At 39.2% G+C, this 19,028-nt stretch overlaps 1 protein-coding gene across 4 annotated transcripts in view; it reads right to left on the minus strand.

The window, feature by feature from the left end:
- The window catches only part of MME (membrane metalloendopeptidase), a 100,769-nt gene that overhangs the window by 55,068 nt on the left and 26,673 nt on the right, over positions 1–19,028 (minus strand). For 3 of the 4 annotated variants that reach the window (XR_014015878.1, XM_081234600.1, XM_081234599.1), the window contains exons 4-8: positions 11,880–12,041; positions 10,113–10,193; positions 9,931–10,026; positions 9,693–9,811; positions 7,678–7,743 (exon numbers count right to left, since the gene is read on the minus strand). Coding sequence is in view for 3 of the 4 variants with exons in the window: in XM_081234600.1 (XP_081090726.1) it covers positions 7,678–7,743; positions 9,693–9,811; positions 9,931–10,026; positions 10,113–10,193; positions 11,880–12,041 (524 nt within the window). In the remaining variant the exon portion in view is untranslated. The remainder of the gene's footprint in view (positions 1–7,677; positions 7,744–9,692; positions 9,812–9,930; positions 10,027–10,112; positions 10,194–11,879; positions 12,042–19,028) is intronic. The other variant, XM_081234601.1, reaches the window with a different exon arrangement.

Consider the following 19,028-nt stretch of genomic DNA (forward strand, 5'->3'; position numbering starts at 1 on the left):
CTTTTATTTGTCTTCTCTGGCCAATCAGTATTTTTTTTTTTTTAATGAGAATGCGTTCTCATGAACTCCTCCAACACAAATCTGTGGGTTTTAGTTAATTCCAAAGCTGGCTGTCATTACTGTGAAATTTCTAAGATACCATAGATTTGAATATCAGCTTTCTTCTGAGAACTCAAATTCTTTCCATTTTATCTTCATACACATTTTAACTTTATGAAGATAAGCTATAAACTAGTTTTATTATTGACCTTTTATAGAATATGTAAATATCTTATTCAAGTTCAGAGTGGCACTGAACCCAGGAAATTTAATACCACTTTCATAATATTGCTATTTAGCTATTATTTTCTATCAGCAGTTAAAATAAATTACGATCCCACCACATTCAAATTTATTCAAAATTCAAGTCCCAGCACCCGTTTGGTGACACGCAGACAACCACAATTAGGAAAGCCATACCACACAAGTTTGGGATTGATGGGTAGTTCTATGCTTCAAAGACTTGTCCACACAGGGTAAATATGAAGGAAAGCTGTAGAGTGCTTAACAATTCCACACTTTCAAGGGGCTTTTACAACCCTACTAATTGATTATCAGTGAAAGGGGTACCCTTCTAGTCACTGTGAGTGCAAAGGCACATCTAAATTCACAGTGACTCATTAAGAGGATCAAACATAAAACTTATAGGGAAATGAAAATATTTTATCAAGCAAGAACCTAAGCAAAATGTACAAAGTCATTATTAACTTGAAATTCAAGAGGACACCTTTAGATACTGGCATTCCATGACCTTTACTAAATGCTAAGTAAACAATTTCCCAGGGAGAGGGCTCTCTCTTTCAAGGATACCCAGCGACTGTGAGCCTGTCTCGCTGGCATCTCTATCCCTGGATCTGCTACTCAATAGAACAAACTATTTTTCAGCCATGTGTCTGTATTAAAAACCAAATCACTAAGGTAACAGGGATAAAAGGATGTTTTTATGTATATTCTTGCCAACTCCATTCTTTTCCTATTAAAAAGTAATCAGAATTCTTGTTTCACTTTGAAGAAAACAAATATGTCTGAGTTCATACCTCATGGGACCAACTATTCCAAAGTACAAGCATGCAGTGTTTTGAATTAACTGCATTTCAAATCATATAAATTCATCTGCATTCAGCAGGGAATTACTACTGCATATGAAGGAAATGGTAATTTAAATTTTCCAGTATCAATCTACTGAGATATTTTTTTTACTCTATGGGATGCTTTTTCATTAATGAGGTGAGAAAACAATAATAAAGAGTGTTCTCCTCCATTTCGTTGACTCTGCAAACTGGTTTTAACTCCAGTATCTTTATCCTTACAGATCTGTTTAAAGACTATAGAATTTGGCAAGCAGAAGAACTTTGGAAAATGCTTCTAGTCTACTGAGCTGGTAAAGTTTCCCAGAAAACTGGAAGCATATTATACCATGAACTTCTGAGATGCTTGAATATTTAATACACTTACATGGAATACACTACTTCCTTTAATGAGCTCCACTACCTGGCAACCTATTACAATGTGACTGATTAAAACATGTCTTAGTATCTTGATTATCTTTCCTGGCTTCCAAATTTATCTAGTAGCTATCAGAACCCAGGCTTACTGCTGCTGTTAAATCCTTTCTACAAGATATGATTCTACCTTAAGGTAATGATTTTCTTCTTTGAGATACTTCTAGATTTGTAAAATGCCAAATAATAGCAATTGTCATAATTTGGGGAGAAAGTAATCAACACATATTTTAACATTTAAAAAAGTACATTGGCCAGGATATTTTAAAAATCAGATGTCAATTTTTCTTTTCTGTCAGTAAGAGAGCAACTAGTTATTACGACAAGGGTCAGAGGTAGCTACCTTTTTTGACAGTCATAAGGTAGCCTAGTTGAAGCTTTGATACAGTGAATCCTTTATGTGACAAAACAAAAACAAAAACAAATGAAAAAAACCCCAAACCTAAATGTCTATGTAGTCCTTCCTTTAAAAATAAAACACTGCAAATCCTAATGCTTATAATAGCAGGTTCAAAGATGCTAATGGTTTTAAATGGTTGGGTAAAATCCCTAATTGCAGTTTTGTGAGCTCTTAAATTACACACTATTGGTGAGATGATATTTTTCAATACCCAACACCATGAATTGTTACTCTAATTAGGACTATCTTCATATTGCAGGACCAGGCAATAATATTTATATATTGGCTCTGTTCAGAAATTGGACTTCTCCTGCTTAGAAAAAAGCTGATATTTGTTAGAGTTGCCAAAAAGCAAGAGAGCGATGCCATTCCACTACTGTCCTTCACACTTGGCATCTTTGTTAATAAGTAACAGCAAGTCCGAAGGAGGAACAGATAGCTCTCTGGACAGGTTGGCCGATATTTGTGTACCTTGGTGTGCCAACAACTATGGACCAGGGGTTTCACTTTGAAAGATTCTGTTCTGGGACACCTAGCTCTTACCAATTTTCTGCCCTTCCCTTTCCAAGACATAATGTGGAGCATGAAGTGACTGAAAAGTCACAGAACTGTCTTATTCCTAGCCACTGATGCTGTTGGTGTTATTTAATAGTGTTACACAGAAAAGTTTCCTGAGGGAACACACAGGGGCCCCCAGCAGGAGAGAGATGTTTCCTCTCAGAAGGTTTGGAATTTTTTCCCACTTGAAGCAGCATGTCAGGGATCATGCAGCTGCCAGAACTCAGAGGCTTACTCCCCAAAGATGGGCACAGACACAGAGAATCACGCAGCCATTCCTGGGGACAGGAAGTGAGAAACAGCCCCCAATCCTAGCAGGGCTCTGGAGTAGGAGAAACACAGGATACAAGAGGATCCACTATGGGCCAGCATGGGGACTGGTGGGGGCTTTCATCAAGTTATTAATGGGAGAGCCTGCAGATTCACATGAGAGAACTTATTGTGTAACTTCTAAGGTTTGTTGCATATGTTTGGGAAGGTGCATGTAGTTCTTTGTACAAACTGAGTTCAGTTGATCTAAAAAACTTCTTTTGTCATATCCAGGAAGTCCCAAGTTCAAAAGCTCCTTTATGTTTTGTGGACTGGGTGAAACCTCCTGACTATTAGTCACCTGGTGCCCAGAAAGTACAAAATGAGGTCAGCCGTTTCCTTTGCAGAATCCATTTTACCAAGTCAACCAAGCAGCAGTCATAGCAATCTTTTTAAAAACCAAATCAAATCACATCTAAATTATCCACCGACCCCTACCCCCAGTCATTCACCTTGTATCATATCATCCAGTTTTATTTCTTTTATAACACTATCTCCATTTATCTTATTTCTTTAATTTATTTACTTGTTTCTTTATCATCTATCTCCTCCAGTTAGAACATGAGTTCCATGTGAATAAGGACCATTTCTGCCTTGTTTCCTTGGTATCCTTACTGCCTAGAAAAGTGTCTGTCACATAGTAGAAGCTCAATAAAAATAAAGTTAAATTGTAAGTATATTGAGTAAGTTTCCCTCACCTCCTATGTCATCAGGCTTCTAATCGCAGTCCAAGTCCAGAGCAGTTTCTCTGAGCTTGTATTTTGGGTAAGTGGGCAAACAAAATCCTCTCTAGGTTTACCCTCAGTTCCAATACCTGCTCATCTAAAGGACTGCAAAACTCAGCTTGTGTTCTTTCCAGAGCAGGTACAGCATAGAGAATTTCCCTGGACTGTTTTATTTAGGACACAGGCCCCGGATCACCATCCTGGCCATATTCCAAGTCCTCTATCTTCATCCCTGAAATGTTTCCCTTTTTTTTTTTTTTTTTAAATGAACATCAAATTTTTCTAAGCGCTCTAAATTTCTTCATGACTCTGGCCTCCTCCACCCCTGACAGGCCCCATAGCATTATACTATATAGCTTCTAATCTTCAACTCCTTTGTTACCTCCTAGGGCTCTCATTTGCTAGATCAGTGGTTTCCTCACTTTTCTTTTAGCTCTGAAATGCTCTGTTCAAATAATGTTTTGTTAATGTATAAATAAGTAAAATGAACCTTGAAGAATGTAAACATGAAGGTGTGGCTACACAGAGCACTGTCAAAGTAGTCCTTAGGTTCAGAAACCACTACCCTGGCTAATTCTACCTTTTCAGACAGACACAGAACATAAACATATCTATAATCCAATTATGCTCAAATATTTTGGGTACCTAACCTGCAGATTCCTTATGAAGGAGGACAAGGCAGCAATCAGCCTTGAAAAGCTAAAGAGGTAGAGAAAGGGAAACTTTGAGACCAATTCCAATTCATCCCAATAGAGTTCAGAGACTCTTCTGGAGGTGGTGATTTTTAAAGAAAATTAAGGTTGTCATTCCTTTCAGTGAATCAGTAAGCAAGAGCTTTCTCACATGAAGTAGTTTGTTGGTTCCATTTTAAAATTCCATGAATGGGATGATTATTTTTTATGGGCAATATGTATCTTTCATATTGTTTTCCTAGCATAGAAATGTATACTCTTGTATGGGATAGAACTGTTTCAAATCTCACTACTTCTGTCCTTGAGGTAGCAATGTATCATCAAGTGATCTCTACAGATAATCAGAATACCTCAGAAATAAGGTTCTATCTCTTTAACAAGAGACATCCAGCATGAGTGGCTCCTTGATGAACCCATTTTGAGAACAGTTTCTTCTGCCACGACATTTAGGAAATTCTATTTATTTCCTGGGAAAAGACACTTTACACAACAACGTGCCACACAGATAAATCCCAATTTTTAAAATAAATGTATGTATTTGTTCAGTATTTATACAGATGGCTATGTGGCCTTCTGCCTAATATTTGGCCTATAGAACACTGTGCTTTGTTTTGTTTTTTAACATCTTTATTGGAGTATAGTTGCTTTACAATGGTGTGTTAGTTTCTGCTATATAGCAAAATGAATCAGCTATGCATATACATATATCACCATATCTCCTCCCTCTTGCGTCTCCCTCCCACCCTCCCTATCCCACCCCTCTAGGTGGTCACAAAGCACCGAGCTGATCTCCCTGTGCTATGCGGCTGCTTCCCACTAGCTATCGATTTTACGTTTGGTAGGAACACTGTGTTATTAAATTTACATTATAAACTCCTGTAAAAAGAGTGTTTATGGAGTCTTGTTTGGCACCTTGTGTCATCCACATGAGCCAGCTTAATTCATAATTTTAAATGAGATTTGCTCTCTAGGTTTTTCTGTAGAAATAGTAACACCTAGAAGGAAAGATAGATTTGGAACCAGGAGACAGGATCATGATGAGGAGGGCTACAGTAGCTATTTCTCCTCACCTGCTCATAACAGAACCCTCTATTCTCTTTCCTCTTGGTGGAACTATTGATCAAGGGGTCTCCCTTCCTGAGCTGCAGAGATGGGTTGGCAGTACCAACTACCTAATCAGAGAGCCCAGTTCCCTGGACACAGTGATTGGGCAAGAGAAGGGCAGGTGGCTCAAGCAGGAACAATCAGAGCCCTTTCCTCAGAAACTGATAGGAATAAGAGAGATAGAATTTCTTTTTTCTGGATTGTAAGGCTACCAGGGATCATCTCTGATGCTACAATGGAGAAAGCCTGCTAGAGAAGGACTCCAACACAGAAGAAAGTAGCACCTTGAGAACAGGAAAAGAGCTAAGATGGTTCAGTTGAACCCCTGGGACCAACCATGCCTGATTCATCCCTAGAACTTTACATTTATGTGTGACAAACAGAAAACATTTTTTTTTTTTTACAGAATTTAAGTTACAGTAGGTTTCCACTGCTTACAATTAATGTTCCTGACACATGGATCTTCTAATCCATGACTTAAGCAAATCATTTTACTTATTTGGGTCTCTGTTTTCTCATTTGTAAAATGAGGGGTTGAACTAAATTCTCTAATGCCCCATTTAGCTCTTAAAGTCTGTGCATAAGTAACTTTAATTAGTAAGAAAACATACCATTCTGCCATGTAAAAAATATAAGAATATATATCTTTGAGTTTCTATTGCCTTAAGGCCTGTTCTCTCTTTAGGAAGGAAAGTACAGAAAACAAAAAGGAACTGAGGTATTCAAGTTTAAAACAATAACCAGAGGAATATAATATGCATTTCTCAAAATATAATCTAATCTAAAATTAAAAAAAAGAAAAAACAGCCACAGGTTAGACAAAATGCTTCCATATGACCCAAGCCTATGAAAGACAGCTCTAGGTTATACCTTTTCTCGATTATGAGATAGTGTTGAACATAAAATGCACAAATACACCATCATCTTAACAACAGGATCCTTTCCAAAAGAAAAAAACAAAAAAGAAACTTTACCACATTAAATGTACACACTAACTGCCGGGTATATTTTGATATCAGGAATGTTAAAATACAAAAAAAAAAAAAAATAGGGCTTCCCTGGTGGCGCAGTGGTTGAGAGTCCGCCTGCCGATGTAGGAGACGTGGGTTCGTGCCCCAGTCCGGGAAGAGCCCACATGCCGCAGAGCAGCTGGGCCCGTGAGCCATGGCCGCTGGGCCTGCGCGTCCGGAGCCTGTGCTCCGCAACGGAAGAGGCCACAACAGTGAGAGGCCCGCATACCGCAAAAACAAAACAAAACAAACAAAACACATCTTTTTAGGATTGGACAAATTTGCTATGTTTTTAGGACAAAATCCTAAATTTGAAAAACATTCTAGTTGATGACAATGAAAATGTAGTATAATGAGCCAAAACTCTTCAATCACCCTCAACTCTGCAATAGGAAGCAGCTAGACAGCTCATAAAGCCAATAGTTGCAACCCACACAATACCTGTAATGAACTCAAATATCCCATACCCCTTTGATTGTCTGTGCTATTAACTGTGGACTTTTACAATATATCTTTTTCTTCATTTCAATGTTGTGTAGCCACTCAAAAAAATACTTTACAGTGAATTTATTCCATGCTACTTTGAATTTAATAATGAGGCAAAAGGCACACTCAGTATAAACATATAAAGCTAATAATTTTAATTAAGAAGTAATTTCAGCCACACCACCATTGTGACCCATTAGAATAATCAAAGGTAAACTTAACTTACTTCTGAGCTCAAAATAATGAGGAAAACATTTATGGAACCAACACCTTCCCCAAATACCTAATAATATATTACACTGCTAAGTTTATCATCTATGGTTCCTTTATATCAAGAAGCAAAAGCACATCAACACCAGTTTGAAGGAGGCAAGGCTGTGAGGCAAAGCGAAGCAGTTCTGTGGGATATGATGAATGTTAGAATCAGAAGGTGACTGCAAAGGTTTGTCTGAACCCAATGCCCCTATCTGGGTAGTCCTCTGAAAGTCAAATCAGAAGGCTCTAGAAGAGTGCTGCAGAGTATGATGTGTCTGATACTGGACCATTCCCTGGTCTTCATTGACACTGACTTAGTCCATGATTAACCTGTTAATTTTTTAAATGACCAAACTTATAGAGAAAATAAAACATTTAAAATTGACTTTTCAAAATGGGTCACGTGACTTAAGTACTAAGATCAAGACACGAACAAGGAATTTGAAGTTTGTTTCTTAGTTTAGAATATTCATTCAATCAAAGGAAGCTCACTATTATGTGTGATTTTCAGTATCTGCCTGAGTGAGGGACATAGAGGGTTAAGTTTAAATTCTGTAGTTTCATTTTATTTTGTTGGATTTTTGTTTTTGTTTTTACCTCTTTATACATTCCAGTGCATTCATAGTAGTCTCTGGAAGGCAGGCCAAGTCGAGGCTGGTCAATCTATACAAAAATATGCGAAGAAGAAAATAAAGTATTCAGTTGATATAGAACAGTTGGACAAATTACAAGCATGCTTATCTATGTATGAGCAAGATCCTAGTGTTCTTCTAGCAAATGTAAAATCGATAGCTAGTGGGAAGCAGCCGCATAGCACAGGGAGATCAGCTCGGTGCTTTGTGACCATCTAGAGGGGTGGGATAGGACGGGTAGGAGGGAGGGAGACGCAAGAGGGAGGGCATATGGGGATATATGTATATGTATAGCTGATTCACTTTGTTATACAGCAGAAACTAACACACCACTGTGAAGCAATTATACTCCAATAAAGATGTTTAAAAAAAAAAAAGATCCTAGTGTTCTTGTTCTTTATAAGGGTAACAAGCAGATACTGAGTGAATACATAGTTAGGAAATGGTTTCCACACTACTGCTTCCAAGTGTTAAACTGATGGGTAGCTAGATAATCTGGAAGTCTGTACTGCAGATATTTGAGAAAAACCAAAGAAATCTTGAACCAAAAAAAACACACGGGGAAGGATTTTTAATGCATAATAAAGGGGGAGGTGAACAAGTACATGTTAGAATCTAGGACTAGGGAGCATTATACTTTTACAGGACACTTTGGCTTCCTGAGATTCCAATATGCTCCCCTGAGGGACATTCTCTTCTACTCCCACCCTTAATTGGGACAGAAAAAAAAAAAAAGGTGGAAAACCTCTATGGTAACTCAAGAAATTCTAAGCTAGCGGAAATCTTGATTTTTTTGAGATCCTCTACCCTAAGGGGATAGAGCAGATTCCTCCTCAGTTCTCTCCAAAGCTGTCCTGCTCAGGAAGCCAGCAGACCCAGGTGCCAGCTGAGTGTGTGAAAGAGGTAACTCATCTCGGTTCTAGTGTGTCCAGCCCACCTTGGATACCTAGCAAAAACTTCTAGACATACTCGCGGCTTTGTGAGAGTCCCTCTTACGCGCCGCATGGTAAGATGGATAAGGTAAACTAGAGTATTTAGGGGTGAGAGTGAGAATCCTGGCAGCTGTAAAGAGCCAGGCCAATACAAAAGAAACAGAACCCAGAGGACTGGTAAGGAAAGAGCCAGAAGGCATCCCCACGGGAAGATCCCCGCCCCGTCTTCCACCTCCTGACCCTCCTTAGGAAACCCCCTCGTGGTGATCGTGCAGGACACTGGCACTTGAGAGCCAAAGGAGAGAATGTAGGAAGAGAGAAAGGGGTCCAAGAGTTGGGTTCAATCTCTTTCACGATTTTAATAAAAATGACTATAAAGATTTTTGCAACAGTGACATGATTAGGCTTCTGTGACCTGCAACTTTTGGTTAGTTTCTTTTACAGGAGACTAAATAAAAGTCCCTAAATGTTTCACTCTATTCCGAACATACTCGTTAAGTCAATCTCGTCCCAGGTAAACCTAAATGAATGGCTTACACTTAAAAAAAATCAAATAAAGCCATTTAAAAAGAATGGGATTCTGTTTACCTTAATTGAGAAAAAAGTACAGACATTCTTTAGCAAGAACCAAAACTGTGTTAAAAATCCCATTTCCATGATCTTTTTGGAATCCATTAGGAATTTCTGATTTCTGACCTGTATTGCTTATGTAAACCAGACCATGCTCCTTTCATGAAAATACAGAGAAATCAGGTGCTTTTTCTCAACAGGAGAGACCTGAAGTCTTTCCTTTCTTATCATTTGTTTTTATAAAGGGAGAGGTATCTAAAACAAAGGTAGCAGGAAGGAGAGTTGAATGTCTAAAACACAGCATCAAGAAAACACTTTCAAAATTGAGAATCCAGGCATCTGTCCTTGAACTTAGTACCACCTTGCTCATGCAATTCAAATGAGAGTATGCATTATTTCTAAATATCAATAACAACAATGTGTGTGGAAGTTTTACAGCAATTTAAAGTAACTTTGGCTGTTGGCCACACAAACTTACATGAATTACATGGTTCATAGAGTTTTTATCATCAGTGCCAACAAAAAAATTAATAATGATTTTCTTCCCATATTTAGAATTCAGCCGTGCAATAGATTTCTCAGCTGTCCAAGAAGAATCTAAAGCAATGAAAGGTGAAGTATATCATTAGATGCTTTAGTGCATTAATATGATACTATAATAATAGCAGATTTTATATGGAAATAATTTTTTTTTAAAAGAAGGAAAATTGCCTTACCATATGTTTGCTCCCAGTTTTCTGTCACCACTGGCCAATCATATATATCTGGTAACAGTCTGAGTAGAGGAGCTCCACCTCTGCTATCAATAGCAGCTTTTGAAAATAATGAATATAAATATATTATGAAGACTATGCATATTTTGGCACACTCCTAATAAAATAAACTACAGAGCACTTACATTCATTTATACAAGATCTATACAATGTTTTTGCTTTCTGCACTGCTACTATATCTTCAGTTTTGGGTTCCTGAAGGACATCTGAAATAGGGTATTGATAAAACACATCAGTATAATTGCTTATTTGCAGCTGCAATTAACATTTTCAATGCAGGTTTGGTAAAAAAAAAAACTTTTGTACATAGGTTCACATACTTCCCATTCCAAAACCCTATAGGAAAAACCAAACCCCTTACACCAGATCATTATTCCTGGTGCAGCACTGGGAGTTAGTTTCATTACCCAGCTTAGATGAACGTCTTTTTGACTAGCTTAGCTTTTTGGGTGTGTGTGTGTGTGTGAACAGTGATATGTACTGCTCTACCATAGAGAAGTTACATTTTTTGAAATTGAGATTAAAAAGAAAACAAATACTACAGAGGAATTTGGAATTTAATGTGATAGTCTTCTTGATGGTTGGAAAATAACTATCTTTGTGTGATTGTACTGTTCATGCTCCAGATGAAACGAATGTACTTTTCTTCTTGTTTGGATATTAGAAAATAGCAAAATTTTTTTTTTACAAAGTAACTTCTACAAGAGGAGAACAGATTTTCAATAGAGAAACGTATATAATAAATTGAGAAGCTAAAAAATAAAGAATTAATTATGTTGGTCAGGAAACTAGATGACAGTAGCTGGATCAGAGTGGGATAGGTAGAAATGGCAAAAAAATAAACAAAAAACCTACAACCCAATACTTGAGATAGCTTTTGATTCATAAAGGCAAAGTTTCCACCCATTAACCAAGATTACCAGGCAAAGTAAAGTGGAAATAAAATGGAAAGGGCAAAATCAGTTGAATAAAGGATACAAATATATCTTTATTGGCTTGTACACTTCCTTTTAAATAAGCATGGTAAACAAAACTAAACTAGAATACACATTAGTTAGTCCACCATTGTCACCTAGAAAATAGTATTACAATTAGGAAGGAAGTTAAGACAAAGCTGGGAATCCTCACTGATGGGGGATATTATGTATATTTTCTATTTTGTTTAAACCAATACTCTTTCCTTTAATGTAGGATTTTTTTTTAACCATTTCTATCCTTCCCATCCTGATCCAGTATCATTATCTGGTCTACTGACTAATATAATGTCTTAAGTGTGTCTTTTAAGATTATGAGTTAATACCTTAAAAGTGCAGAACATAAAATCATATCTTAAACTTAGTAAATTTTCAATAATGTTTGATAAATGAATGCATAAATAAATATGATACTTGTTTGATGTGAAAAAAAATAAATAAATAAAAGAGGAGAACAGAGAATGGAGGATAGCAAAGGACCAGACAGTGCTTTCTCAACTTCCCAGGGAGAGTGCCTTAACTGGGTTAGAACAGATATACCTACTCTGGGAAGGCAAATCTCAGTAACATCTCACAGTGACCTCAACACAGGGCCAGGGTAGAAAGAATATGGAGGTGGTGTTTACTGGCAATAATTTAATTTCTTCTGTAAAATGGCATAAAGATGCCATCTCCAGGGATAATAGAGCTTTATCGTGTGTACCTACAAATGAAAGCAGGAATGCTAAGAGATGCCAATATATCCATTTCAGCGTCTACCACCCTCAGAGTGACTGACTCAGCGGTGGTCCACAAAACTGGGAGGGATGATTGACTTTAGTCTTTTGCGATCCTCCCTGTAATCGCTAAGAGCTGTATCTTAAGAAATGGATATATTAAGAGAGAAATCTTTGATGCATAGACACAAACTCCACTAACCTTTCAAAATGACTTCTAATTCATCCCTTAGAATGTCAAAGTTACTGTAACGGGAGCTGGTCTCAGGAATGACGTTGCGTTTCAACCAGCCTCCGCAGGCGTATTTGAAAAAGTCCGCACAAGGCTCAGCAGTGGCATCCATGTTCTGGATCAGTCGAGCGGCTGAAAGACCAGAGAAAGGATGAGATAAAATGAAGTGTGTATTTTTGTAAGTTTGGAAGGGGAAAAAAGAGACACATTGCTTCTTTATGATCTAGTCAACCAGACTGATGCTCCTGTTTTTCCTTGTGTAACTGTGGATTCAGGTAGAATGACGAATATTATCTGTGTATAGTCCTCCTTCCTTTACTGTAGTTGGTTGGTTTTATTCTTGAGAGGTCTGGGTCCCCCTATCCTATATCTCACCCCCTCCTTTAAATAACTGAGGTTCTTGCTAGTTCCTATGTCAGATGCAAAAATGAATGCAGGTCTGCCTTAGCCGTCCTGGGCCTGGAGTCACACTCTTCACTCTGATAACTTCGGTTGTTGACTCTGCTCTTCAAGGTGCTGTGACCTTTGAATGTCTAGGAGGCTGGCTACAAGGCATGTGGGACTGTTAATGGATTTTATCTTTTTAGTAAAGATCTGAAGCTACAGTTATTGCTTCTTGTACTTCGCTTACAAAATTTTTGCAATTCAAATTTGATATCCGCTCTGCATTTGTCTATGTAGAGTCTGTCATTATAAGATTAGCTGTAAGCTTGTTAGTTTTTCTTATGTCCACTATTTTATCTTTGAGATTTATGATGAAAGTGCAAATCAACCAGCACTGAGTATTTACAGTGTGCAAAACACTGACTGTGGTGGGTGTGGCAATTGATAGAAAGATGTATAAAATTTTCATAAAGTATTATCACTGAAGAGAAGAATATTACGTACAGGAGGCTCAATGCCCACAATTTCTACACCTGGAATAGTGAGGAAACCCTTCCACTGCCCTCCCCACGTTCTTTCTCATACAAGTTGAACTGTTTTGCGAGGAAAACAAAAGAGCAATTGAGAATTCATCTGCATCAAGAGAGTATAAATTCTCAAGTGAGCTTCTGAAAATACTTCACTTTCTGAATAAATAAGTTAATTAAACACTTTTAAGAATTGCTGAGCTCTGTGGATTTTTCCAACTTGGAATGGTAAATCTGTCTTTCAGCTGAGCCTCAAGCCCCTGCTTCTAACCGCTTCTGGACACGTTTGCCTGGCTGTAGTCTCAGGTTCCATCTCTTTAAGACTAAACTCTCTGGGCTGCCTCCAAACCAGCCCTCTCTGGATGTTTATACTTTGGTCTACAGCACAATTGTTATCACAGCCTTCCATGTTTGAAATCTCGAGTAAAATTCTGTATTTCTTGTTCTCATCAGTAACTCTTTTGCCTCTTTTCTATACTCTTTAGATGATCAGTGTTAACCTACTTTACATTTTCATCCCTTTTGACCAGAAGTCACCTAACTACTCCTCTTGCTAGTATTATCTCCCTACTTTTATACACATGTCGTGAATCTTTCACAGATTAAACTTCACCAAATACCCTTTTGCTCTGGCCACTCCCTTGCTCAAAAATGTCAGTGGCTTGACGTCGCCCAGGTTAAATTACAAACTCTTTAACTTGGCTAATCAAAAGTCTCTACCTTCTCTTTTTTTTCCTCTCTGAGTTTTCATACAAACTCTGCTCCAGCCAGATGGGCTAACTCCACGTGCCACAAACACTCCTGTGCTTCTCTACCTCATGCCTTTGTTTCTCTCCCCAACACCCCACCCTTTTAACTCCTCCTCCCATTCTTTCCAAATTCTACCCACTATTCAAGGTTCATCGTATGTCCCATCTCTTCCTGAAGCTCCCATGACTCCAAACTTTAGGGAAACTTTCTTTCTCTGAACTCCTGAGAGCTCACTGCCTCACTCAGTCTTAAAAGAGGCTTTAGATGAGGCTACTTCGAATTTCTCAGGTGAATACCTACTGTGTCTTCCAACCATTCTGTTGATGAACTTAACCTCTTTGTAATCCCATCACCTAGCACTTCAGTAAAAGTCATGCAGTTAAGTTTATGTGTGATGACATTACTGAATCATCATCAGTGAGCCCTCTTCTTCCCTCCTCCTACGCGCCCCCCCCTCCTCAGCTCCTGCAGGTCAGACCAGCTCTCATTTCACAGCCTCCAGAGTCCATCCATCCTTCGAGGTCCCAGTTTCTATTCTTTCTTGGGCCCTCCTCTCTCAGGCTCTATTCATGCCCTTTCAACCAAACTATGGCCCCAGGTCTCTCCCCACCCCATTCATCCTGTGTGTGAGTCAGATTCACATTGTCCTGTCATTTCGGCACGCCATTTTCCACTCCAAAGTTTTCAGTGTAATCCTCTTGCATTCATAATAAAATCCAGAGTCACAGCACATTCTAACCCTAATATACCTAGTGAAGCTTCTTTCACTACTTTCTAACATGAGCCATCTGCCCCAATTTAATGAATGTATTCATTTTCTGCTACGAAACACCTTACAGTTCTCTGCTTCTGTAACTTTGACCATAGTTCAGGCATATTCAAGGCCCAGTTCAAATTCTCCTTCTTCATGAAGGACCGTCCTTACAAAGCCCATATCGGCTGACATCATATTCATTTGTTTGTTGGAAAATCCATTGTCTCTTCACCTGGACTGTGGTTCCCGTAAAGGAGGAGATACATTTTCCAGTTTTCTCTCAGGGCCTAACGTTGTGCTCAGTAAAGACTTGTCAGTAAAATTTCTAACTTGAAACCTCAAGTAAAGATTAAGAAATTGACCTTAAAAAGGTAGAGAGAAAATGCAAATCCCTTGCACTTTGAAGGAAATGAAGATTTGATGACAGGGGAGGTAAAAATAAAGACCCTGAAGAACAGAAGATTACTGTGTAAAGTGAAAAACCAGAAAATTGGAGCCTGAAAGAACTGCTACTTAAAGACATTCTAAGCACACATTTTTAGCAATTTTATATAACTCTTGTCTTTTAACATACTTAAAAAAATGTAAGCTGAGGGCTTCCCTGGTGGTGCAGTGGTTGAGAGTCCGCCTGCCGATGCAGGGGACACAGGTTCATGCCCCAGTCTGGGAAGATCCCACATGCCGCAGAGCGGCTGGGCCCGTGAGCCATGGCCACTGAGCCTGCACGTCCAGAGCCTGTGCTCTGCAATGGGAGAGGCCACAACAGTGAGAGGCCCGCGTACCGCAAAAAAAAATTAAAAAAAAAATGTAAGCTGAATGTTGTAAAGGCAACTGCCATTTTGGGAGCACTTCTGTTTTCTCCTCTTCTCTGAGGAAATGGGTGGTTTATGTCCTAACACCACAAAGAGTCAAAAACTCCTATTTGGGAGAGCAGCGAACAAGTAACGAGCAAGCAGAATGAACAGGGAGAGTAATGAACAAGTCTCACTGCCTCTCTGGAAGTACCACCTGCCTTGCCTGTAAAGGACGAGCAGTGGCTGCAGTTCCATGCTCATGAGCGCAAATCCACTGCCATGTTCTTGCAGCCCTCCTTCCCACATCTCCCATAATGGAAAAAGATGATCCTTTCCCCTCTTAGGCTGAATTGCTCACTTGATACCCAGTTACACTACTTATATCTGGACAACAAACCAAAGAAGCAGCATTCAAGCAATTTGTGAGGGATGTGAAGACAAGAGAGGGAGAGGCAACTCTGCCAACCCCTTCTCTGTGCCACTTTTAAAACGGCCCTTTGACCAGAGAGCTCATCTGAGCACAGGAGCTTCCAATCACTTCAAAGAGAGCTCTGCTCTGATGAATATTTTGGGGCCATGGGCCAAGGCAAGTCATGGGCTAGCACTTTTTTATGCTGGGGCTTTGACCAACCTTCCTTTAATCTCTTATCATGGGTTTGATTCTCGTTTTGCACCTTATCCTCTGGACCCCCTCTGTGCTGACTTTTCTTTGAAGTCGGCCGTAGACTCATGGGTAGAAGGGCCATAGGAAACAGACGCATCACTGTCAAACTGGTTAAAATTGTTTTTATATTTTGCACTTTGAATTACTCAACCTCTCCACATAGTCACACCTGGGCTCTTCAGATGTTTCCTTATCTGTGGGTTTCTGACATCTGAGTAAACAAATGTGGTTTAAAAACAAATAGAATTATTTCACCTTAGTAAGCAGACATAAAAATGATGTAGTAAAGGCCAATGTACTGATGTGGAATGCTGTTGACCAGATGTTTATAAAGTGAAAGAAAGTGTATATTACGATTTTTGAAAATCTGTATAAAAGCAAAGAAAGTCTAAAAGGCCTTTACAGCAGTTATATCCGGGTGGAGGGATTATGAGTGTGTTTAATTTTGTTTTATTTGCTTATCTTTATTTTCCAATTTGTATTAGATGAACATGTGTTGCTTTTGCAATAAGAAAAAAGTTTATTTTTAATTCAATAGTCACATAAAGACAAGAAAAGTTATCTATTAATAATGAGCTTACTTCTTATGAATGACAATTCTGAATGTTCTATGCTGATAATAAATGGCACACCATTTTTTTCCCAACTAATCTTCTTGTAACATTTCCCCAACTTATTTGATCATAGGAATTTAAAAACAAGCTCAACTACCATCTGGGATGTTATTAATTACTGTATTCATTACCAGGGTCTATTGTGAGGGTATGGATTAGGACATGCTGTATAAGCTGAGAAAATGTTTGGAGTGCTTAAATCAGGCAGACTTGTTTTGAATCCCTGAGCTCCCCCACTTTTTTGTTGTACAAGAATAAATAGTTTCCCCAAGATCAAGCAGCTAGTAAATGATGGAGACCCAGGACTTGCACTTAGGTGTGTGTGGCTCCAAGCTCACCCTCTCGCCTCCACACTTTGGCTACATCAGGGGGGAGTGTGTGAGAAGCAGTGAGCATGCTCCATCGCTTTCTCCTCCTCCACTCTTTCCCAATTAGCCTTTATTCTCCCCTTGCCATGCCCCCTTCTTTACTTTGTCTGCTCCCTGCCTTTCTGTCGCCACAGCGTCCCTCCCTCCTCAGTGTCAGCCTTATCACCAGCAACTAGTGCTGAGTCCAGGGAAGGAGAAAGCATCAGAATTTGGAGTCTGTAGTGGCTGGGAAGAAAGGGTAAAAAACAGGTGAATTCTTCACAGTGGGGCAAACAGACAGGAAAGTGGCATGGAGGCCTTTCGTACTCAAAGGCACACCCCGAAGTGCATCTTCTTGAGGTGGACACGTAGCAGGGTTCTTGCCTAACCTTCCTCTGGATAGAACAGGATGGATGACAGAGGGTGAAAATTCTCATGATATGTTGTACAGCAGTATTTTTCAACCCTGACTAACCATGTGAATCACCTTAGAAGCCTTTAAACATACAGATGCCAAGGATAGATCCCTGATCAATTAAATCAGAATCTTTGAGGTGGTCCAGGCATTTTTTAAGGCTTCCTGAGTGATTCTAATGTCCATCCAGGGGAGAACTATCAGATTAGACAAGAGACAAACATGGAAAATGAAAACAAGGGAATCTAATGTCAGGAAGTAAAGACGGTCCCATACTTAGATGAATCAGGCCTATTTCTTCTTGCCTTTCCAGTCTGTAAGTACAAATGGGCCCATGTCATGACAACCCATATTTCTAAGTACAATTGTCCCTTCTGAGTCCCTGGAACAACAGGGAGCCCACACGTGTCTCCTGTACAAGTCCACTCTCCTCAGGTCTCCACTCTCTATACTGGCTTTACCTCTACGACCTCCTGCCCCAGACCTCATCCATAACCTCTGGGGTTGGAGCCGTGTGATACAGGGAGAATGCCTCTCTTCTGTCATCATTGTCCTAGAGGAGTTACCAGGAGGGCTCATGGTGCCTCCAGGTGAAGAGCTCTCTTAGATTTTATGTCCATGCCTCCCTCTCCCAAGAACCACAAGGACCAATGGGCCTGGTTTGGGGAAAGACTGCAACAGCAAAAGCTGAACTATATTCAGAATCACTTCTCTGATGGGAAAGGCTTTATTCAAGGGACAGTTTTGTTGAGCTTGACTTTTTATTCCTCTGAGATGACCTCTCTCTATCTTAGGAGGCTCCTGGCCCTCTCAGGCAACAGACCAGAGGCATAACCACTCTACTCATTGCCAGACATGATTAGACATGGCAGAATTCCAGATACACTGGAAACCTGCTACATGTCTACCTCAAGAAGGGGCAATCCTTGGTCTGTCTTTGAATGCCAATGGCTTCCAATGTCACATGATCCCCCTTTCTTATCTATATGCCATGCTTTCCAAAAGCATCAATAGCTTGCTAACTGAAAATAGAATTTTAGGCACTATACACAAGAAATATTTCTATGTTTATACATGTACGTTCCATAGAGGCTACTTTTCTGGTGCTGTGTGTGTGAATGTTCATGTGTGTTTTAAAGAGATTTCTGCATGTGTCAAGTAATCCTGGGGAAACTCTCAGTAAAATAATGAAGATCTCAAATAAATATGATTGCCACAAGCAGCAAATGAATAAACTGGATAGCATGAAGCTCTCTGCTGGCACTTAATTGTGGGTTTAATTTTATTTAACGTGGATCCCTACTTAGTAGATCACTGATGCTTTCCTATGTGAATGAACTAACAGGAATTATGAATAGGGCTGATTCTCGTTATTTGATGGGGTTTTGTTCTAAAGTCAACACTAACATTGAATTAACAAATACTGAATCATTGACCTTTGGAAAATAGCGTTAGGTTCCTATGAGCCTCTGATCACACAGTATTTTCATCAACTGATCAATACATAATCTTGTTTTATGTGTGTTTCTATTTAATTTCTGATTTAATATATATCATTGACTCATTAACATTGAAGTCACAGCCAATAGCACTACAACTCATACCTGAATGACGCTTATTCAACACATGTCTTTTCTCTGTAAGGCACATCACAGCCTTCTTGCACTTAGGAACACTAGACAGCACTTCAGCACTAGGCTTGGGGGCCATTTTAAACAGTTAGATCACTAACAAAAAGCACAGAATATGTGAAAAACATGGCACTAAACAGACTGAGAGAAGGACCCTTGTTTACAATCTCCTTGTTGGACCTCAGCTGGGTACATGTGTGCAGAGTGATGGAAATCTTTCATCAATCTGTGTATGTCTG

The sequence above is a fragment of the Mesoplodon bidens genome (assembly GCF_964165515.1).
Source record: "Mesoplodon bidens genome assembly, chromosome: 5".
NCBI classification, from domain to species: domain Eukaryota; kingdom Metazoa; phylum Chordata; class Mammalia; order Artiodactyla; family Ziphiidae; genus Mesoplodon; species Mesoplodon bidens.